Source organism: Monodelphis domestica, chromosome 2 (assembly GCF_027887165.1).
Source record: "Monodelphis domestica isolate mMonDom1 chromosome 2, mMonDom1.pri, whole genome shotgun sequence".
NCBI lineage: Eukaryota > Metazoa > Chordata > Mammalia > Didelphimorphia > Didelphidae > Monodelphis > Monodelphis domestica.
This window is the reverse complement of record NC_077228.1, coordinates 258,822,265-258,844,330: the sequence shown is the minus strand read 5'-3', so window position 1 is coordinate 258,844,330 and position 22,066 is coordinate 258,822,265. Positions and strand designations below refer to the sequence as shown.

The 22,066-nt window shown below is 45.7% G+C and overlaps 4 protein-coding genes and 2 non-coding genes across 6 annotated transcripts; 5 read left to right on the top strand and 1 right to left on the bottom strand.

Moving 5' to 3' along the window:
- The first annotated feature begins 420 nt into the window (after positions 1-420).
- On the top strand, positions 421-7,426 carry EIF4A1 (eukaryotic translation initiation factor 4A1). Its single transcript, XM_001369762.5, has 11 exons — positions 421-633; positions 2,119-2,167; positions 2,552-2,684; positions 2,985-3,124; positions 4,031-4,199; positions 4,484-4,593; positions 5,009-5,152; positions 5,250-5,387; positions 5,977-6,066; positions 6,344-6,423; positions 6,741-7,426. The coding sequence occupies exons 1-11, from the start codon at positions 536-538 to the stop codon at positions 6,883-6,885; spliced, it is 1,296 nt and encodes a 431-aa protein (XP_001369799.3). The 5' UTR covers positions 421-535; the 3' UTR covers positions 6,886-7,426.
- LOC130457797 (small nucleolar RNA SNORA48) lies at positions 3,468-3,611 on the top strand. The gene has a single exon (XR_008917071.1). It is a non-coding gene; the product is annotated as a small nucleolar RNA SNORA48 (small nucleolar RNA).
- Positions 4,265-4,401, top strand: LOC130457827 (small nucleolar RNA SNORD10). The gene has a single exon (XR_008917096.1). It is a non-coding gene; the product is annotated as a small nucleolar RNA SNORD10 (small nucleolar RNA).
- Positions 7,427-7,945: 519 nt separating the features above from the next.
- On the top strand, positions 7,946-10,675 carry CD68 (CD68 molecule). Its single transcript, XM_001369724.4, has 6 exons — positions 7,946-8,306; positions 8,402-8,826; positions 8,978-9,097; positions 9,434-9,506; positions 9,621-9,791; positions 10,274-10,675. The coding sequence occupies exons 1-6, from the start codon at positions 8,258-8,260 to the stop codon at positions 10,405-10,407; spliced, it is 972 nt and encodes a 323-aa protein (XP_001369761.1). The 5' UTR covers positions 7,946-8,257; the 3' UTR covers positions 10,408-10,675.
- A 2,408-nt stretch (positions 10,676-13,083) lies between these two features.
- MPDU1 (mannose-P-dolichol utilization defect 1) lies at positions 13,084-21,218 on the top strand. Its single transcript, XM_001369657.5, has 7 exons — positions 13,084-13,275; positions 16,791-16,856; positions 17,028-17,160; positions 17,536-17,621; positions 17,817-17,935; positions 18,161-18,271; positions 18,528-21,218. The coding sequence occupies exons 1-7, from the start codon at positions 13,113-13,115 to the stop codon at positions 18,654-18,656; spliced, it is 807 nt and encodes a 268-aa protein (XP_001369694.4). The 5' UTR covers positions 13,084-13,112; the 3' UTR covers positions 18,657-21,218.
- Positions 20,542-21,106, bottom strand: SOX15 (SRY-box transcription factor 15; the record flags this gene model as incomplete). Its single annotated transcript, XM_056817595.1, is given in 2 exon segments — positions 20,542-20,716; positions 20,718-21,106. Coding segments are annotated over 2 exon segments (564 nt in total), but the record flags the coding sequence as incomplete, so codon positions are not given.
- Positions 21,219-22,066: the final 848 nt, after the last annotated feature.

Genomic DNA, 22,066 nt, shown 5'->3' with positions numbered 1-22,066 from the left:
TTGGATAATTTTTTTAACATAATCAGATACAAATACTTTCAACTACTCTAAAATGAGTGTGTGTGTTTGGGAAAGGAATGGAATGTTGCAAGTTGAAGGGAATGTAACTGCGTTAATTCCTTCCTGGGGAAAAGCTCAAGAGCTGGGCAACAGAGTCTGGGGCCAGTGCATTGGAACCCTGATGAAGCCAGGGGTCTACCAAGGCATTGTAGTTATTATCCTGAAGACCGGAAGTCTCGGGGGACTGGAGAATCAACTTCTTCTCACGTGATAGTGGACGTAGGCACGTGATCGGGACACTATTGCCGCCACACGTGGGGGGCAAAATGGCCGCCCGGCCTCGAGGCTCACCACCTAAACGTCATTTCCGAGCGGATGAGAAGGGCGGCATTCCTGGCCAATGAAAGTACGGGGCGGGTCTCTAGTCTGATGTGCAGCGTGGTAGACCAATGGAAGTTGCGCAGCAGGGTGTCCGCGGGATAGCGTCACGGCGCGTTGCTGGGTGGCGGCAGGCGGGGCCCGGGCCTCGGAGCCAATGCGATGGCTGGGGCGGGGTTGGGTGCTCTATAAGTTGTCGAGAGGCGGATCCTCCGCCCTAGTTCCCAGGATCATGTCTGCCAGTCAGGATTCCCGGTAAGTTAAAGAAGGTCTAGTGGCTTTCGGGTTCAATGGACCTAGTGTATACTATTCGGAAACTTCGCGAGGGCGGAGCCGGCGTCATCCGTCTCGGGCCCACTGAGGTGGGGGGGGGGGTAAAGACCGTGCTAGGCGATACCATTTTGAGAATAGGGAGAAGCGTGCGACCCTACCACTGAGATCAGCAGGAGGTCAGGAGGGAAAAAGCCAAACCCCTGGTCTGAGTTGGCGGGGGATGGTGGACGGGCGGAGTGGAGCTAGGGACATTGCGGCTATGGACGCCGGTGTGGGGAGAGAAGCAGTAGGACCTGAGCGATGAGTAGGCCAGGAAAAATTGTGTGGAGGTGCCGGCCTGGTAAAAGCCGTGCGGGTTGCGATTCAGATTGCTAGTCGGAGCGGAGTATTCCGAGCGGGTCATTTCTGGGCTCTGGGGAATTCGGGTGAAACCATTCTGGTTGGGATGGGGGGGGGGATTAGGTTCGCTGCACTACATTAACTCTGAGGGACATGCCACCTTCGATCTGGTCATTTTCCCGAATTCCAAGATTAGTACCAAAAACTGGGAGGGGCAGTTTGTAGAGGGAGTTTGCCCGGAGTCTAGTGCCCAGCGGGCGGATCCCTCTTGCCTTTTGAGAAGAGGAATGGTGAACTGCAGAGAAGTTGTTCCACTTTTCTTTGGGGGAACATATTGGGGTGTGGGCAGGCGACACCATTTTTCGAAAAGGGGTCCCAGGATGTGGCTCGTTCCACCCAGTGGTACAGAGGGAGAGAAATGGCTGCTGGGTAGTTTGGATTCGAGGACTTTGCTTATACAATAGAAGGGGACGAGTATGTGCTGCTCTGAAATTCTTGACCCATTCTGTGCCTTCCCCCTTCCATTTATTAAGGGTTGTGCAATTCCTCCCCTCCCCCCCTTACCCAGCTTGGCTTCATTGTGCGCGAGGCCGCTACTGCCGGAGGCCTCCCACATCCGGGCACACAGATCGGCGCGGTGGAGGGGAGGAGGGGTCTGGGCGAATCCGAGTTGGAAGGAGGGGGGTAGAGTCTAGGAGGGAAGAATGTGGGCGTCATGACGTGGGAAGACGGGGCGGGACTTCCCACACGTACTCATGCGAGGGGAGTCAGGCTCCGGGCACGTGGACTAGGCCGTGTGCAGAGGCTGCCCTTCCCAGCCACATCCGGGCGATCTGGGGGGGGGCAAGAGCTCTGTCTTGCCCGGCTTTTCCCCCCTCCTAATGAAAATGGGGTAGGGGTGGGGCACCATTTTATCAGGCCTTAAGAGAACATTAAGCTCAGGAGGTGGTTCCTGGGGAAAGATCTTGTAAGCCCTGTTTTTGATGGGGGGAAAGCTAATCAGTGGATTGAGTGAAGAAACAAATTCCCCTACCTCTCCTCTTGGGGAGGGCAGAGGAGAGGGGTCTTTTAGGGGAGAGGCTGGGCCCTAAGGCTCCTAGGGACAGCCTATAATTCTTCCATCTCCAGATCCAGAGACAATGGCCCTGATGGAATGGACCCTGATGGAGTCATCGAGGTAATATGATTATCTACATTGTGTTTTGCTTTTGTCTACAACTTAGCTCTTACTATCTCATAGGGCATCAGGGTGTGGGGCATATTTTTGCTTTTCTCTCTTCTCCCCCATCTTATTAAAATTCCCCTAAACAAATTTTTAATTCAAGGGGGATTTGTTTTTAAACAATAATATTCTGGGGGGGGAGGAGGGAGATAGCCTTTTCACTGCCCATCTTAACTGGCACCTTATGTCATCTGAGACATAAGGGCCCATAGGATAAAGTTTTGTTGAATAAACATGCAGTTCCTTTGGGAGTAGGAAAATTTTTGATATACTTTATAGGGCGTGGAACGTTATTCATTGGTTTATTTCCTGTGTTGTGTTCTGATTTTCCCACAATAGAGTAACTGGAATGAGATTGTGGATAGCTTTGATGATATGAACCTCTCAGAATCTCTTCTTCGTGGTATATATGCCTATGGTTTTGAGAAGCCATCTGCTATTCAGCAACGTGCAATTCTTCCTTGTATCAAGGGTAAATTTTCTAACTCTTGTTCCTAGTTTGAAACTTTTTTTTTAACCCCTACCTTTCACCTTGGAGTCAATACTGTACTGTGTATTGGGTTTGGGGCAGAAGAGTGGTAAGGACTAGGCAATGGGAGTTAACTTGCCCAGGATCACATAGCTGGGAAGTGTCTGATGGCTGATTTGAACCCAGGACCTCCCATCTCTGGGCCTGACTACCCACTGAGCCACCCAGGTGCCCCCTGATACCCTATTAATATCTGTTGTGAATGCTTTCCCTAAAAACCATTTCTGTATTCTGTTCTTCTAGGTTATGATGTTATTGCTCAAGCCCAGTCTGGGACCGGGAAGACTGCTACCTTTGCCATTTCCATTTTGCAACAGATTGAACTGGACTTAAAGGCTACACAGGCCTTGGTTTTGGCACCTACTAGAGAGCTTGCTCAGCAGGTAAGACTTCTCCAAGGTTAGGTTAGGTAGATCAGTCCTTGTTCAATTTAATCCTATTCTGCCTTAGGAATTAATTTGCCTTAGTAGGCAAAAAAAATTTTTTTAAGTAAAAGATGTAATGGGTAAGGTGATAGTTGGGTATCCTGATTATTTCAGGTGTGCTTCCTTCTCTTAATTCAATTGTCCCCCATAATTAAGGGCCCCTTTTTTCTGCCTTAAATCCAGCAACCAACGCCTCCAATTTCCTGACTCAGAAGAGAGTTAGCATTCTGGGTGGAGCATGGCAGTCTGGCTGGGCAGGTTTGATGGCCATTTTCTTGCCGGCCATACACATTTTTCGCCACACCCCTGACACTGGGTAGAGAGACACCTGGTTGGTGGTGTTCTTCTCATATCAGTCAGGGGCATAGCAACTGTATAGTCCAAGTTCATCCCAGCTTGATGCTTTGCTTGGTAGTCATAGCTGGTTCATGCCCTGGGCACATAACCATCTCTTAGTCTTAGGTTTCCAATTCTATTTAAAGGAGGGAACCCGAAAAGTGATAGTGTCCAACTCTTGGTTACTGTTCTGTTATTGATTTCTTCCATTAGAACCAATAAAGTAACTTCAGTGAAACTTGAAGTTAAAGGAAATGGGGAAAGTGAAGTAATGTCCTTCAGTCAAAGGGAATATAGCTTTGTTCATGCCAGGTAGTAATTCACTGAAAGCCAAAATAAATCCAATCCCCGTGTGGCCTGTCTACTAGCCTTCCATCTGGAATCTGGCTAATTCTAACTTGGCAATGTATTTTAAAATTGCATTTGGAGGTGGTATTTATCTCTTTCTTTAAGGAGAACAGAATACATAGATAACATAGACTAATTTGGGGAAGATTATTATGTTGTGATTTTTTTTCTTGGACCCAGATTCAGAAGGTAGTTATGGCATTGGGAGACTACATGGGTGCCTCATGCCATGCCTGTATTGGAGGCACAAACGTTCGGGCTGAAGTTCAGAAATTGCAGATGGAGGCTCCCCACATCATTGTGGGCACCCCAGGCCGAGTCTTTGACATGCTTAATCGGAGATACCTATGTGAGTATTACTTACCATTTATGCCCCTTCTAGGTTTCCTAGTTCAAGGTGTGTATTTCCCATTTGCTCTGTGATGATCCCCCATGCGTGTCATCTGAGCTCAGCTTCCCCTGATCTCTCAGTTCCAAGTGGGTGTTTTGCCCTCTGGTCTCTGGGCTGGCAGTGGCTTCTGGGCACATGATCATAATTTAACCCTGAGAGCAAATTGTATCAGAAAATTATTATGGAGGCTTGGGGTTTATGGAAAAGGAGAGTTTCAGAAGCCTTCTTTGTTTATCTTGCAGCTCCTAAATACATCAAGATGTTTGTTCTGGATGAAGCAGATGAAATGTTGAGTCGTGGTTTTAAGGACCAGATCTATGACATATTCCAGAAACTCAGTGGCAATACTCAGGTATGGGGAACAGACTCCCAAGTATCTTTCCTTAATCAGTTAAAAGCTGTTTAATCTATTGTTCTTCTTGCCTCACCCATTTTATAAATGGTGAAACTACCCTTGGGTTGTGGGATAAAGAGCTAAGTTTTAGATCTGTTTAAGTTCACATTAAGTAAGAATGACAACTGTACATATTACTCTGTTTAATCCTGAGTTTTATTTGAGAAAGGGGGAAATGATCTTATTTTGCAATGTGATTCTTCTATTTGGAGATCTACACAGAAAAGTGAGGGGGGGGGGAGGAGTGGGGAATGGCACTAAATGATGACAGGCTAGTGTGGATTGTGAGGTGTGGGTTATTAGAGAGGATCCTGGTGATTTTCAAGAACAGGGCAGAGACCAGAAAAATACTTAAATTTCTTTTTTTTTTAAGGTGGTACTCCTGTCAGCCACCATGCCTTCAGATGTGTTGGAAGTGACCAAGAAGTTTATGAGGGATCCTATCAGGATTCTAGTCAAGAAGGAGGAATTGACATTGGAAGGCATTCGTCAGTTTTACATTAATGTGGAACGAGAGGTGGGACCCAATGGAGAAAGGTGGTGTGTAGCCAGGGGAGGGAAGGATTCTGTCGAGATTCTGGAGCACTGGCCCTGACTGGTTTCTTCCCCCAAAGGAGTGGAAGCTAGATACCTTGTGTGATCTGTATGAAACGCTGACTATTACCCAAGCTGTTATCTTCATCAATACCCGCCGAAAGGTGGATTGGCTCACTGAGAAAATGCATGCCCGTGATTTTACTGTCTCTGCAATGGTGAGTTTCTAGGTGTTGCCTTTTGGTATCACTTCCACTGGACTTTGAGAGAGCTGATTTTTTGATGTATGCAGGTTCTGCAATTGTTTCCATTTCTGGGAGTCTGAGGGCTGCCACAGGGGGAAACTGAGTGAGACACTGAAATCAGGACCTGACCAGGGATGCAGAAGGGAGGGGGTATGTGAGATTTTACCCCCTTCCTTTACAGTTGGTCACCAATTTTGCCCTTGGGAAGGACAACTGCCTGTCTACCATTCCATTCTGTCCAGGAACAGACTGAGAGCTCAGGGGGTCAAGCTGCTGCTTATATAGCTAGCTGTATGAGTGGAATGGAATGAATGGTGGACCAGCAGTCTAAATCTAATTTATTTGGCTTTTGTGCCCACAGAAAAATCTCATCTTTGTCTCCCCACAGCTTCATTCCTCTCCTGAGCACATGCTTGGTTATTAACCCCTGTGACAGCTCTCAGGACCCCTAAGACTCCCCCACAAATGAAACAATCAGATCCCCAAACAAATCTGTCCAGTATCCTTTTATTACTAATCGCCTGAGTCTATTCTTACTTGACCTTTTTTGTTCTTTCCCCAGCATGGAGACATGGACCAAAAAGAACGTGATGTTATCATGAGGGAATTTCGCTCAGGCTCCAGTCGGGTGCTTATTACCACTGACCTATTGGTGAGCATATAGGAAAAGTTTGACAAAAGGGGCTCACTTAATCCCAAGGAGATTTCTGTCCTTTGCCTTAACAGTGTAACTTCTTATGGTGAAATAGGGCAGTGGGGAATGTTTTTGACACCATCTGTGCACAGGACCATTGATTGCCTTTGCAAATTAAAATTATCCTTGATCCAAACTAGGCTAGAGAGCACTCAAGTCATTCTGACCTAGTTAGAGACGATCTATAATGGTTCTAGAATTATTTGTAATGTAGTTGTAAATTTTTTTTCTTCAGGCTAGAGGCATTGATGTTCAACAAGTATCTTTGGTTATTAATTATGACCTTCCCACCAACCGGGAGAATTACATTCATAGGTAAGTAGGGCAGAAAACTATCCAACACCTCAAGAGTATTGAACTAGATGACATCTTTGGGGATAAAAATTTTTTTATATGAAACAACAATTTGGGCTCCAAGGTAAGAGCTGGACAATGGGCAGTGGGGGTGTATTAAGTGACTAGCCCGGGGTTACACAGCTAGGGAAATGGCCTGAATCCAGGACTTCTTGTCTCTAGGCCTGGCCCTCAATCCTTTGAGCCACCTAGCTGCCCACCACCAGTCATTGCCTTTTGATTTATTCCAATTCTAAGGTTTCTCAGCTTGCTCTTATATTCTTAAAAACTATCCCCAGAATTGGCCGTGGAGGGCGATTTGGTCGTAAAGGTGTGGCCATCAACATGGTGACAGAGGAAGACAAGAGGATCCTTCGAGACATTGAGACCTTCTACAACACCTCCATTGAGGAGATGCCTCTCAATGTGGCTGACCTCATCTGAGAGGCTTCCCCACCTGATTTCACCCAGGGCCCTGTTCTCTGGGATGGGGGGAGGGGGAGCTGGAAGGGAGGGGGGAACAAGGGATGGACACCTTTGTCATTTTTTCCTTTTTTTTTTTGACTTTGAATAAATGTCAATTTTTGAGGCAAAAAGGAACTGTGAACCTTTAGACACCCTTTTCTTTGGGGCAGGTTTATGCCCTTGGCGCCGACATCTCCCTTAACTCCAAAACACTAATTCAACCCATCACTGTTTCAAGCCAGTCTGTCCCCCATTCCCAGCAGCCAAATACCTCTCTCCCAAAAAGGTAGTTGAGAGGCAATGATTAGCCATTCTACCCCACTCCCTGTTCCTGGACAAAATTTGGGAGACTATCCCCTCTCCCCCCCATGAGGCTAGAATGGCTCAGTGGGTTGGCTCACCCTCCCAGGTAAAGGGAGCAGGGGAGAGAAAGTAGTCATTTTTACGTTGTTTTGTATAGTATTTATTGATTCAGGAAAAGAAACCACGAAATTCTGAATAAAATTACTTGGAAACTGCCTGTTTGGGCTTCTTATTTTTTTTATCTCCCCTTTCCTCAACCCATATCCTGGGTAGTATTCACAGGGGTGTCTCTTTTACAAGGTTATACATACTCTTTACCCAGGGTTTAGGGTCATCTACACATAGTATTTTCCACCCTAGCTCTTCCCTTTTTTGTTATTCAGCCATGTTGGACTTCTTTGTAACCCAGTTTGTGGTTTTCTTGAGTGATTTGCTGCTTCCTTTTCGATTAAGGACTTGCCCAAGGTCCCACAGCTAGTGAGGCCTGATTTCAGGTCTGTCATGGTCCATTGTGCCACTTAGTTGCCCCAGTTCTTCAGCCTACAAATATCCCTTACCGCTTAAAGCATGACCATTGATCTGGAGATGAAAGACTTGTATCTACAAAACCAGAAGAAAGGAAGGTGGGAGGGTATATGATGCAAAAAAAGGAAAAACCACACAAATCCCTTAGCACCATGGTATTTATTTTCTCAACCACATTTCTCAATTATTGGAATTTAATCCCCATCTGCCCACCCCTGAGCCAATTCTCATTACAATCCTAGGCCTGACTTTTTGTGCCACCCCCATACATCCCTTCAACTTCCTCTTGGTCCAAAAGGATCCTCATGACAACATTGGTTGAGGCAAACTCAAGATTGAGAAATTTTTGACTAAGCACTGAGTCTGGTGAGCCTGAGGTGCCTGAATCAGAATGGGGGAGGAGTTACCAGGAAGTAGGTTTCCTATCTCCTTTAAAAGACCAGACAGTTAAGTGAATCAGTCCCAAGTGCAGAGAAGAACTGATAAGTCCTGAGAAAGGAAGATCTTAATCGACAATCCTACCATGAGACTCTCTCTGCTGCTTTCTGGTATCTTGCTGGGGCTGCTGGCAGGTATGGAGGAAGGGTGTTAGGGTTGGGGAAGCTAGGGTAGTCCTTATCTCAATTTTCCTCCAGGGTTGATCTGCCCTTACTCTTTTCCCCCAAAGAGCAGGGGGCAGGAGATAAGTGTCCCCAAGAGAAGTCTGTTACCCTGGTGCCATCATTCACGGTGACGACCATAGCCACAGAGAGGAGTACCACCAGCCCAGAAACCACTACAAGCTCTGGGAGTACAGCCACGACTTATAGGACCTCCACAGCTGCCACTACCCCCCACAGTAATAGCACTGCTACCAGTTATTCAACCACAAGTGAAGGAACAGCTGTCACTCATGGAACTACCACAAGCCCCAGAAACACCTCAACCACCAGCACGTCACAGTCTGTGCCAGTCCCACCTTCCCCCCAGCCCACTTCTAGCCCCAGTGGGGCTGTTGGAGACTACATTGGGGCCAACGGTTCCCAGCTCTGTGTTCATCTCCGGGCTCAGATCCAGATGAGAGTCCTGTACCAGGCCAGCGGTGGAGGAAAGGTCAGGTCCACTGGGAGGGGACAGCATGAGTCTGATAAAGTGGGGACTGGGTGGGAAGCTAAGGCAAGGGAAGATAGAGAAGAAGGGAAAAAAGCAGAAGGGGAAGACCGTATGGTGCAATAAACTGACTCCATTTTGTTTCTTCCTAAAGCTTTGGGGCATTTTTGTACTGAACCCCAACAGAACAATGGCTCAGGGGAACTGTGAGGCCAACCATTCCAGCCTGATTCTCTCTTTTCCTAATGGAAAACTCATTTTTGGTTTCAAGCAGGTACAGTTTTTTCTTTTTCTTTTTAAATCCTTACATCTTAGAATCAACACTGTGTATTGGTTCTGAGGTAAAGGCTTGGCAGTGGGAGTTAAGTGACTTGCCCAGGGTCACTAGGTTAGGAAGTGCCTGAAGTCAAATTTGAACTCAGCACCTCCCCTCTAAGGACCTGTCTCTCAATCCACTGAGCCACTTAGCTACCCCCTGAAGTAGGTACACTTTTCACCTTCAAATGACAACCCCCAACTCCTCCTTTCTCCACAACATATATGTTATATGATGATATATTATAGTACAATGATATGCTTATCCTCAATCCTTAACACTACCCCCTTCTAGGATTCAATCAAGAAAATTGTCTACCTTAGCCACTTGGCCACAGAGTTCAATGTGTCCTTCCCATCTGCAACCCGTGAGTACACTCCCACATATCAATGTTTAATTTATTGAAGGGAAAAGGAAGGAGGGGAAAGAAAAAGAAGTTCTTACTCTCATGTTCTTACTCTCTAAACACTCCTTAAATCAGGATGGATATTCTCAGTAGAGAATTCATCACTCCAGGATCTCCAAACACCACTGGGTCATAGCTTCAGCTGTAGAAATAGAAGTATAGCCCTCTCCCCAGACATCCACCTCGACTTGCTCTCTCTGCAGCTACAGGCAGCTCAGCTGTCCTCAAGTGGAGCCTTTGGTGCAGGTAAGAAGAGAGGAGGGGGGCAGGGGCAGCTCACCAGTCATTTCATCAATTAATTAAATTAAACATTAAGGCTTACTATGTGCAAGGCACTGTCCTTTCCAGGGAAGATCCTTCCTCTATTTCTCTTTCCTGTTTTCCCAAATTACCTCCCTCTTCCACTGGACTAGAAGCATATTCCCTGGTCCCACCCAATGGTGCCCTCCTTGTCCCAGCATCTCTGGTCCCATTTAACACACAAATTTAGCAACCTGGTTGAGTAATAAGCAATTTGGGCCTCAATTTTCTCATCGGCAAAATGAGCCCTAAGATCCCCTTCAGCTTTAAATCCTATGAATAATATCCTCCTCTTCGACCATTCTATAGACCCTAAATTCCACCTTAGAGGGTAGACTAAAGACCCTTTTCATCAGCTAATGCCCCCTATAGACTATTCCTGGATCCCTCAATGTTCACATTACTTATCCCTTTTTCTCCCCCCCTAGCTTTCTCCTGCTCTGCTGATCTCAACATCCTAGTGCCTCTTGTGGTGGGTCTTGTCCTCCTCACTCTACTCATCCTTGTGCTTAGTGCCTTCTGTATCTCCCGAAGACGCCCACCAGCCTACCAGCCTCTCTAAAAGCTCCTGATTCCTTGATTCCCTTCATGCTGGAGATATCCCTATACCATTCTCTCACCCTCTTTTTCCACCTTGTTATTGCTAGGATAGATCTGCAGGTCCCCCCTACCTTAGGGGGAAAGACTTGAAAAGACAAAAGGAGAGACATTGTGGGTGGGAGGCAAGAAAAGCCTAATTGGATTTGAAAGAAGTGCCTTCCTAGAACCAATGAAACTTACATTTTCCTTAGCTTCTCCACTCCTGCCATGATTAAAGATCACAATTGCTTTATCTTTTGTCTAGTTCTTTGTTCTTGATATACTTTCAAGAAATCTGAGCAGTAGAAGAGTATGTATGTATGTGTATTTTCCCTGTTGCCTTTCACAGTATATTCCACTTCCTCTCCTCCTCCTTTGGGACTGGGGGTGGTGGTGGTGGTGGTGGTGTGTGTAGGTTCTCTGAATCTTCCTGGTCCCCTTGGCACCTCCCTCATCTTGATCCTCAAATATACTGTACAGGGTTTAGCAGGTAGTGATGATCATACAAAAGTGTTTTGTACTTTTCATCAGTTACTTCAGAAGGTGCCATCCACCACCACATCAAGGACTGCTTTTATTAACCTCATATTAATGATTCCATTGTCCCATTACCAAATCACATCAGGAATAGCAGAAGTGGCTACCTTGGCCTACCTAAGAGGCCTTTGGAAATGATATGCCCTCTAGTCTGGAATGCCTGCTGGACCAGATTTAAAACCTGCCAATATCAGTGGTGGGATGGCACCCCACATCTATTTTCAGAAGCCTCTAGCCCTGATCACCAGAAAGTATCAGCTTTAATTGTAATATCATGGCTCCCCATAATCAGGTACCCAACTGGGGACATGCAAAGAGCCCATGTCTGCCAAATAGTAGCTGTATTAAGTCATTAGTTGGGCAAAGAAAGCAACATTTGTGAGGGAGGTGATAATAGGTGGTGATAATAATAGGAGGTAATAGAATAACAGGTGATAATAATTCTTCAGCAATCCCAGTGCTGTCTACTACATGTCACAGGATGTGGGGTTTTCCTTAATGGACTTCCCTGACCAGCAGGGTCCCACAAGGGAAGGGGCTCACCTTTGTGATGGAACCCGAGGAGAGGTAGGAACCGAGAACCAGGGTGGAAATGAAAGACACGGACAAATCAGTGGTTGGATAGGGCAGGCAATCCCTATGATTTTCCTTAAGGCGGAAAATGAGGATAATGGAATACAAGGTGGTTGAGGAGATTAAGATAGAGAATGCAGGCCGAGATGGTCACAGCCTCGGGGAAGGAAAGGACTTGGAGGAGAAAGAGAGAGAGAGAAAGGGTAATCCTATCTAGGTAAAGAACCTTCCTAAAAAGAGAAAATTCCAGGGGTTGCCTTGCTTTTATTGATGAGGAGGCAGAGGGATGCCTCTAATCACGTAACAATTACATCACATATCTTAGACAATCAAGATTGGGTGGTACAGTGGAGGGAACACCTTTTGGGCGTGTACGAGGTAACCGCGCTTTCCCGGGCAAGTCTCCGAACATGTTAATGGATTTGTGTTGGGCAATAGGTCTCGTGATCAGGTCAAGGTTACCTTCACAAAGCTTATCGGTAAAGCCTCATGCTTGGAGACATAGTAATAATACAGTCATTTATATTTCATAGATGTGAATATGCTTGGGATGCTACAACAGGAGACCTTTATGGCCATTGAATGGAAGACACCAAAATGCAGTCCTATATTTATAACACCCACTTGCCTTCAAAGGGTCAGACTGAAAGCTCACTTCTACAAGATGGCCCTGCATATGTTTGCATTTATTTCTACACTGCAAAGTGTCCTGCCAGGAAGTTTAGGTGGCTTCTCCCAGATAGAACTAACTGTTCAAACTCACCAAAGCCCTTCCTTGGTACATTGTCCCAGAAACTCTGAGAAGGGGTCTTGGCCAATAATAAGATCTGAGTGTCATAGAGGACTTTGGTTGAAGGGAGTAAATGGAGGAGAGCTAGACAAGGAATGGTTATAAATTCAAAAATTCGAGATGGCTGCCAGCAATAGACTTGCCAATAATTTAATTCGTGAATTTAATCAATTCAATTCGATGAACATTTAGGAAGTTACTTTACTAAGAACTGGGATTACAAAGACAAAATTGAATTGTTGGGGTATGGTGGTGGGGGGGGGTTACTTCCATAAAAAACTCAACCAACAGGTGAAATTCAAACCCTATAGCACATCAGGACTACCTCCTTAGGGGGTGACAGTGGGGTGTGGGATAACTTAGGTATCTTGCCTACTGCCTTCTCCCCGGGGTCTTAGTTTAACAAAAGTGGTAGAGTATTTGGGCTTCTCTATCTCCGCGTCTCACAAAGGGACCCAAATTGCAAGGCATTCCACAAAATGGCGCCAAGGGAATACTGCTGATAGTAAGATCCATCTCATTCATGAAAACGGAGCATCAAATCCTGCGCGAAAACCCCCCATCAGCACATGCGTATATCTCCCTTTTAAAAGTCCTCACCCCCCACACCTCGTCCCATTTCCCCAGGCAAAGAGTAAAAAAAAAAAAAAGCGTAAGATGAGTGCTTGCGCCTGGAAAGCAAACACTTCCGCGGTGAGGAAGAGCGTCAGTGTACGCACAAGGGAAGGTGTACAGGAAGAAAGGAGTCGGAAGTATGGAAGTGCGCATGCGCCTGACCACGACGTTTAATGGCAGGCTGGGCGGGGAAGGGGGAAGGGCAGGGCAGGCGGAAGGGATCGATTTGCAAGATGGCGGAGGAAGCGGAAGGGCCTCTAAAGCAGCTTCTGGTTCCCTTTCTTCTGCCTGAGAAATGCTACGATCGGTTTTTTGTTAACTTGGATTTGCTTAATGGTGAGCCCCTCTTAAGCGTCACGTGGTCTTCAGAACGCAAGGATCAGGGCTAGCTTGGGGAGGGGTGTCAAACCTTGAGATCATGGCAGCCGCTGCCGTGACCTTTCGGGCGGTAGTGACTGAGGGCGGCCATGTGGGCAAAGCGGAAGTTCCTTCGATCCCACGTGGGAAGGGAAGCCGACTTCCTTTTTCTGGGGCTGTGGGCAGAGGCGTGGGCGTGATGAATGAGGTCCAGTAAGAGGCACTGCTTCCTCTTAATAAGTTTCTAAGTTAATGAGTAGTTACCCGAACTGCCAGCTGATATATGTACAGCAAAACATAAGATGTAATAATGACGATAGCTGATATTTAGCGCGCCTTCAATCCATTATTTTATTTCCACAATGTAGGTGAGAAGTGCAGTTAGTGCAGACTTGGTTGTTCACTCCCATTTTCTAGATTAAGATTTAAGAAAGCAAGCAATTTGTTCAAGGCCATACAGAAGAGCTAGGATTTGAACTTGGCTTTCTGACTTCCGAGTCCAGAGCTCTGCCCACTAAAACAGTCTGTCTTCCACGCTGTTGTTTTATACTGTATTAAAAAACAACACCATGAAGTACTATTTCAAAGGACTTAAAGTTGGGAGCTACCTCCTTCCTTATTTTATAGGATCAATAAATTGTAAAATAATGAGTCTCCTTTTGGAGTCCTTTGACTCCAAGTGTACTGCTCATTAGAAGAGGTGGATGATATTAATACTATTTTTCAGGAGGAAATTGAAATTGATTTAGTAAAGGGTGAATTTGTAGGAGCTGATGATGCTATAATTCAGGCCTCTAGCACAGTGTTTTTCAAACATACCATGTATAATCTCTACTGAGCAGCTGATTGTAATGTGGCATGCCAGACTTGGGTAAATATAAGAGGACCTCTAGGAACTCAGTATGTGTAAAGCTATCATAGGATCACTTAGAACTGGAAGGAACCTTACAGATCATCTAGTTTAATCTTTTATAATGAAGAACTGAGGCCTAGAGAAATCATAGGATCATAGATCTCCTGGAATAGACTTTGAGGGTCTTATAATTGAGTAAGGTTAAGTGATTTGTATAAAATAAAAAAAGTCCAGTTGAAATTTGAACCAAAGTCTTCTGACTTAAGCCAGCACTCTTTCCACTGTACTCTGCTGCTCCACAGTAAATACAGAACATGAATAGAACTAGTTAGGAGTGATATAGTCAGCAAGAGCTAAAGGTGATCAATCACTAAACAAGCATTTATTAAGTGTTTTCTATGGACTTCCGGCCCTAACAAAGACAGTAATGAAACAGTTTCTGTCCTCAAAGACCTTACACTCTATTGGAAAAGATAATGTCTGTATATATAAGAATATATACGAAGTACATTTAGGGTAAATTGAGAGCAGTCAAAAAATCTTATGAAGAAGGTAGGCCTTAATCTGAGTTCCAAAGGAAATGGGGATTTTAAGAGGTGGAAGTGAAGAAAGAGAACAGTTAATAGATAATCTGTCCATAAGGCACTTAAGAGGACCAGTAAGAAGTCTGATTTGGCAGGGCTATTGCATATGTGAAGAATAAGGCATAGTAAAGCTGGAAAGGTAGATGAGAGCCAGCTTGTGAGAGTTAAAAATACCAGATGGAGGGATTTTTTTTCTTTTTTAAACCCTTATTTCCCATCTTGGAATCAATACTATATATTGGTTCTAGGGCAGAAGAATGGTAAGGTCATGGCAATGGGGGTTAAGTGACTTGCCCAGGGTCACACAGCTAGGAAGTGTCTGAGGTCAGATTTGAACCCAGGACCTCCCATCTCTGGGCCTGGTTTTAAATCCATTGAGCCACCAGGAATTTCTTTTTGATACTAGAGGTAATCAGGAGCCACTTGAGTTTATTGATTAGGGGAGCGATGTGGAGTGATGTATATGTACTTAAGAAAAATTGCTTTGGTAGCTATGTGGAAGATGAATTTGGATGTAAAGAAACTCAAGGGAGGACTGATTAGAAAACTATTTCAGTAGTCCAGGAGTCAAGTGCTAAGGACTTGAACAGGAGTGGCTTTTTGAGCCATGAGGATGTGAAATGAGAAACAAAGATACAAGAGACAAAACTTAGCAACCGATTGGTTATTGAGGGTGAGGGAATATGAAGATTTGAGAATGATACCAAGTCAGCTAGATAGCATAGGATTAGTGGATTCAGAATCTCAGGAATGTCTGAGTTCAAATCTAGCCTCATACTTATTAGCTGTGTGACCCTAGACAAATCACTCATCTCCCAGTGTACCCATTTCCTTGTCTGTAAAATTGGGAATGGTAATTCAAAGGATTGTTGTGAGGATCAAATTATTGTAAAGCACTTTGCAGATCCAAAAGTGACACACACACACACGCACACATATATATATGTATGTATGTATGTATATGTATATATATGCCAGATATTTTGTCATGATTATCATCATCTTGTCAATCTCAGTCTCTAGAAGGGTTGTAGTTCTCTGAGTAGTAATAGGGAAGATGGATGGGTCTTGGGAGAAGATAATGAATTCTACTTTGAATATGTTGAGTTTGTCTTGTCTATGGAAAATCTGTTTAGAAATATGTAAGGCAGTTAAGTGAGTTGGGTTCTGAGTTCAAGAGAAAGGTTAGGGCTGGAAATAAAGATCATTATGATAGTCATATGCATAGAGAAACCCTTGGGAACTAATGAGGCCACCAAGAAAGAAAAGAGGCTTAAAACAGAGTCTTTGTGTTATCTCCACAGTTAGGGGGTGCAATACAGATGACAAGCCAAGTGTGAAGAGGAGCACTCAGACAGCTAGGAGGAGAATCAAAATGGAACAAAGATCAAAATCACTTTGGACCAGAGATAGTCGGGGATAGCTTGGGTTTGGAAGAGCAAGTAGAATTTGGGTAGGGATTAGAGAGAATATTCTAGGTGGCAGCAGTAGTAAAAGTAGTTAAGTGGTGGAGAAAAGTAAGCCTTGAGGCCCACCCCAGTGTAATAGAGGGGTTTCTGCTGGTGGTCTTTGAATGACTGATGAAATTGGGAAGAGTTTTTGAAGGTTTTTAGGCATGTACTTTAGGATCATAATAATGGATCACATAGGGTTTTGAGGTTTTCAAAGTACTTCATAGAATCACTTTGAAGTGGGTTGGGTTGTACAGGAGTTTTTTAGATCAGATGAAGAAACTGAGACTCAGAGAGGTTTAACTTATTTACCTGAAGTCACAGAGGTAACAATGAGAAGATCCGGGCCTCTTAACTTTAAATCTAAAAGTTTTCCTAAATCTGATGGTGGTGTGCAGAACTGGGATGTTAGCTAGGGTAGGAGAATCAGGCAGGGAGGGCATCTTGTCTGTCTCTAGGCTTTAATACCCATGTCATTTCTTGGCACTGGAGGGCAGACATAGCCCTCTGCCTTCAGAGATTGGGTGACACCAGACTTGGCTTTGTACTTAGTATCTTTCTTTCCTAATATCTTTCCTCTCTTTGCTCCTTCTCACTCTCTTCCAGTTCCCTGCCTCAAAATTCTAATCAGCAAAGGCCTGGGACTTGGCATTGTTGCTGGATCATTGTTGGGTAAGTGTCCACTGGGAATTAGAGGTGTCCACCTTGGTCACCTTAGGGGTAACTAACTTGGCTTCAAGTGAATTTGGGCCCCCTTTTCCTCAAAAGCATACATAGTTGACAATAGAGTGGTCTATATTCTTTGAATGTGGCTTTTATTGTTATCTGCTTGCTTCCCCACAGTGAAACTACCTCAAGTGTTTAAAATTATGGGGGTGAAGAGTGCAGAAGGACTAAGTTTCCATGCAGTTCTTCTGGAATTGGTGGCTTTGACTGGGACCATCATCTACAGTGTGACTAATAGCTTCCCATTTAGGTGAGTTCCAGACTCAGATCAGACTTTGGGAATGTGATAACTACTTCCCAAAGATTCTGAAGAATTGAAATTCTTTCTACCCATCCCTCCATTCCCTACCTTAAAAAAAATACCTCAAATATTGTATATTCAATATCTCTGGAAATTGAGGAAGTCAGACCAGTCAGAGCCAGAAGGTATGGGAAGGACTGCTTTGGGGTTCTGGCCCCCAGCTCATGGATAGATGATAGTGTTAGGCTGCTGTGAGAATCAGACAATTATAACTGCAGCTCCCATGAACTCTGGATAGGCACCCCCTTGGAAGTCATAGGACCAGAGGGGTAGTAGAGGAAGATCAGGTTCAGTGCTGACCCATGTCTTGGCTCTCCCCTTCAGCTCTTGGGGTGAGGCCTTGTTCTTAATGCTACAGACTATTACCATCTGCTTCCTGGTTCTGCACTACAGGGGACATACCATGAGAGGTAAACCCCATTCCCCAAGGGAGAGGTAGGGAAGGTTCTCTAAATGCTGCATGGGTGGGGCATGGAGGACCAAAACTTAAGGCCCTCTGTGGGGAAAAGGGTGGAGACTTTCTGTGGGAGCAAATCAGGGGAAATAGGCAATCTGGAAGATACACAAATGTATTGTCAATTGATCTTTCCTGGGCACCACTCCAGGTGTAACCTTCCTAGGCATCTATGTCCTGACCCTGCTTGTATTGCTCTCACCCCTGATACCCAAGGTTATGGTCACCCTGCTTCAGGCCACCAACATGCCTGCTGTGATCATGGGGAGGGTGAGTATATTTGTATATTCATGCATATGTGAAGGAAAAGCAAGGAGAAAGAAGGTTTATGGGGTGGGGATGAAGAGGAACAAAAAGAAGATGATGGGATGGGGGAAGATGAAGGTGGAGAAGAGGAAGTGGGTAGTGGGTAGAGGTGGGAGTGAGAAATAAAACGGGATGGGGAAGGGCCAGGAGATTGATGAGCATAATAAGAGTTTTTTTGATGCTCCTTAGTTACTCCAGGCAATCACCAACTTCAGAAATGGTCACACAGGACACCTGTCAGCAGTCACTGTTTTCTTACTCTTTGCTGGTTCACTTGCCCGAATCTTTACCTCCATCCAGGTGAGGGTCCCCTCAGAGAACAGTCCTTACCTTTTCAGAGACCCTACTGGTTAAATGTCAATTTATTCCTGAAAATGAGGTGAATTAATTTAACTTCTGAGTGGGGACCAAGATTCCACTTGCTTCTAAAGCTTACTGCCTTTTGGGGCCTTGGCAAATCACATAAAATCTCCCAGGTCCTTTCAGGATGACAAATGGATTGAACTAGCTGCTCATTCTCTAGCTCTGATATTTTTTGGTTCTATTCTATCCTCAGGAAACAGGTGACCCCCTGATGGCTGTGACTTTTATTGTCTCCTCCATCTGCAATGGCCTCATTGCCTTCCAGCTCCTCTATTACTGGAATGTCAAGATTCCTCACAAATGGAAAAAGAAGGATCAGTAGCATTTGGGATGCTTCTTCCCAGCCAGAACAGTATCTTAAAGGCCCTAATTTGGTCTTTATTCCTTTGCCTTGATAACCTTCTTGACTCCCACTTCTGAAGACTGAAGCTCTTTTGGAGCTGTGCTCCCCCAGTCTCTTTATTCCACTCTAATGATGTGGTAACTTTTTAGATTAAACAGTAATCCCCAGATTTCCCTGTCCTCCCATTCCACCTCTGTACCCCCCAGCTTTTTGTTCCATTGTGTTGGGAAGACTGAAAGAGAAGGTTTAGCCCTCAGAGCATCCAGGGCTGAAAAGGTGTTGTGACCTGGGTTTTTTGAGGAAGATAACAAGTGAAGACATGGGACCTCATTAGTTAATTAACTAGCTAATCATTCATCAAGATAGGACCTTTGGCTTCTTGGCAGAGCTGAAAATGAGCTTTGTTCCTCTTTTCTTTTGATTCCTAGATACGCTTCTTCTGAATCCTAGAAGGTTTCTCCTCTTGCCTAGTCCTCTTCAAACACTCTTCCCCCTTAGGGTACTCAAAGGAGTACAGGCCTAGGAGACAAAAGGAGGTCACACCTACAGGTGATAGCCAAAGATGTGGAGAGAACAGCTGACCAAAACCTAAGCCAAAGCTGTCTTTATCAGGTGGGATCCCTTCTTCTGACTCTGCCCTTTGACCATAGGGCTATCTCCATCCCATTGTACAGGACTCCAGAGCTGATGAGAAGGGTTGAAGGTGACTATCAGCACAGACCTTCCTGTCTTCTCCCTACCTCCCCAACTGGGCAGATCCTAGGTATAAGGGAGTGGAGAAACAGACTTGGGCCCAGCTGTTGATCCTCTGGTGGGTGAAACTGGGGAGGCAATCAAAAAGTGGGACAAGGACTCAAAGTCTGACTTTAATCTTACAAAACACATAATATATAAAAATTTGTATCTTCAGTACAAAAATAATCCAATGTTCTCCCTTAAGCAGGTCCCTCAGAATTCAGGTACCCAGTTTTCTGAGGGTGGTACATTTGTGGTTGGGGATATTGGTGTTGAGGGAGGGGCCTGAGTAAGAATGGGAGAGGCATCTGTATAACTTCTTCCCCTGGCATTTCATGGCCCCTGGCCCCTAAAGTGGGTTGGGGGTAGGACCCAGGAGAGGAGCATTATAGGAGTTGGAGCTAGAGGGATAAGGCCTATAGGGGTTTAAGAGCTCCCCTTGGAGTGGGGCTCCAAGAGGAAGGGAACAAAAAGAGGCTTCTGGCCTACAGTGATAGCTCTGTGAAGATAAATTTGAGCATCTGTCTCTCCCCTACTCCTCTCCCCCCCATCATCCTTCTTAGGTATGCATAATCTGAGGACCCTCCTGGAGCCTGCTTTCTCTCTCAGATCCAGTTTACCTCTTTTGTCTCTCCCCATGAGAGGGTGTGCCAGGGTAGATTTCCCGAATCACATTTCCTAACTTTCGGGTTAGACCTGTTCTGAGTAGGGAGGAGGAGCAGGAGCAGTTTATTTCTGATTCAGCCCATAGCACAGATGTCCAGGCCCTGCTTGGTATTCTCTATGGGACAGGGACCTCTGGTGGCCTGAGCATGTTGGCATCATTTGGCAGGTGTACTCCCAGCTGTTTTTCCAAGAGGGCAAAGGAGGGCGGGTTTATAATCTCCCTGTCCAAAGGGATGGGACTTGGGTCAGCCAAAGAACAGAACTGAAAATGGAAAGTTGAGATGGGTGGGGTGTGAAGGCAATGAGGAAACGATTTAGCAAAAATGCAAAGGCCTGGGCCACAGGACTGCCCAAAGTTGTTCCTTAGGATGTGTGGGGAGATGACTGACCAAAGTAGTCTTGGTTTCAAATCTGGGGAGACATCTTCCTGGACATCCTGCCCCTCCTCTCCCCACTTTCCCAGTCACTCACCAGCAGCCTCTGGCCAGGTTTGAAGGGTAGTGCTGACAGCCTGTTTCCTGTGCCCAGCGCTGTGGTTGCTGCTGCCCCTGCTTGCCCCAGCCAGGTCTAGATTTGCATGGCCCAGGGTGGCATTTTTGGTCTTGCAGCAAGGCCGGTACTTGTAGGCGGGGTAGTCGTGCTTGGAGCCTCTTTGCCTCTTCCAGGAAGGGCCGCTTCTCTGCCTCCCCCAGCCATTTCCACTGCTCGCCCAAGCCCTTGGAGATTTCAGAGTCGTGCATCTCGGGGTGAAGCTGCACCATCTGGTGATACTGGCCCTAGCTCCACACCATGAATGCATTCATGGGCCCCTTAACTTTCTCAGCTATCTCCTCTGGAATGCCTGGAGGGACTCGGGGACAGGGACCGGAAGTGGCAGATTCAAAGGCAGTGGGAGCAGGGAGTGTCGAGGCCCAGGCTTGAAGTGGTAAAGACTGGGGTAGCACTATGGAGTTGATTAGCCTGGGAGAGGAAGGTGGGGAGCAGGCTGAGGAAAGCAGCTGTTGGGCTTCCTGGGAGATCCAGGTTCTTTAGGTTTCAAACTGGTTTTCCTCAAAGGTTCCTTCAGAATTGAGGGTCCTCACGGACCTAACCCTTCCAACTACCCCTGGCCCTCCACAATAAAGTCCAGTATCAATCTTTGCTACCTTTTCCCCAAATCTGTTGTCTTTATTATGGTGGTATATGGTCCAGTCAGCAGTTTTTAAATATCTTGCAGGGTCAGAACCTCAGTGCTGAGGGCCAACAGCAGCTAGCCCCAAGGGTTCCCTTCCTCCACAGCTTTCCTTTGGGATCTCCCCCAAATCCAGGGTTTCTATCCCTCCCAATTTTCCAAGGAGTAATGCGGGGGAAAAACAATATGAAGGTATACTTCAGCCCAGGAACGAACTGCTTCCTGGAGTCAGTACTTCGGGTCGCTGGGTTTCCAATGGTACTTTTTTGCTTCAGTCACCCCAGGGTGGAGGCCAAGAGCCAAGAGTGGTAGGCAGACCAGAGCCAGGATAAAGCTTTTAAAGTGGTCCTGCCCTAGGCGAGAGATTGCCCCATCTCATCTCCCTGCCCCCAGAACTCTCAGGTTTAACTTTTCGGATTTTCTCCTCAGGGCTCCACTCCCTAACCCTAGGGTCTGTTTCAGGAGACTGGCCTCTCAGAGCCCCTAGTAATAATTTATTTCCTTCCTTTAAGCAATTCCAGGTCAATAACCTCCTTTAAAGGGAGAAATGGGAGGCCAGTCAAGTAAATCCCAGAAAAAGGGTACATACAACATTTGTTTCTGGTTCCCCAGCCCAGGTTGTCTAGGGAAAAATTTGGAGGGGGAAGTTATGTTTTAAGATAATTTCTCTTCCCTAAGGTGACTACCTTAGGTACTGAGCTGTGCCTTCTGGGGAGCCGAGGCATCCTAATCCTATCAGAGCCATTTCTGGTCCTTTATGTTCTCAAATCTTAGGGGAATTGGGGAGAGATTTGGCTAGGGAGTGAGCCGTACATAG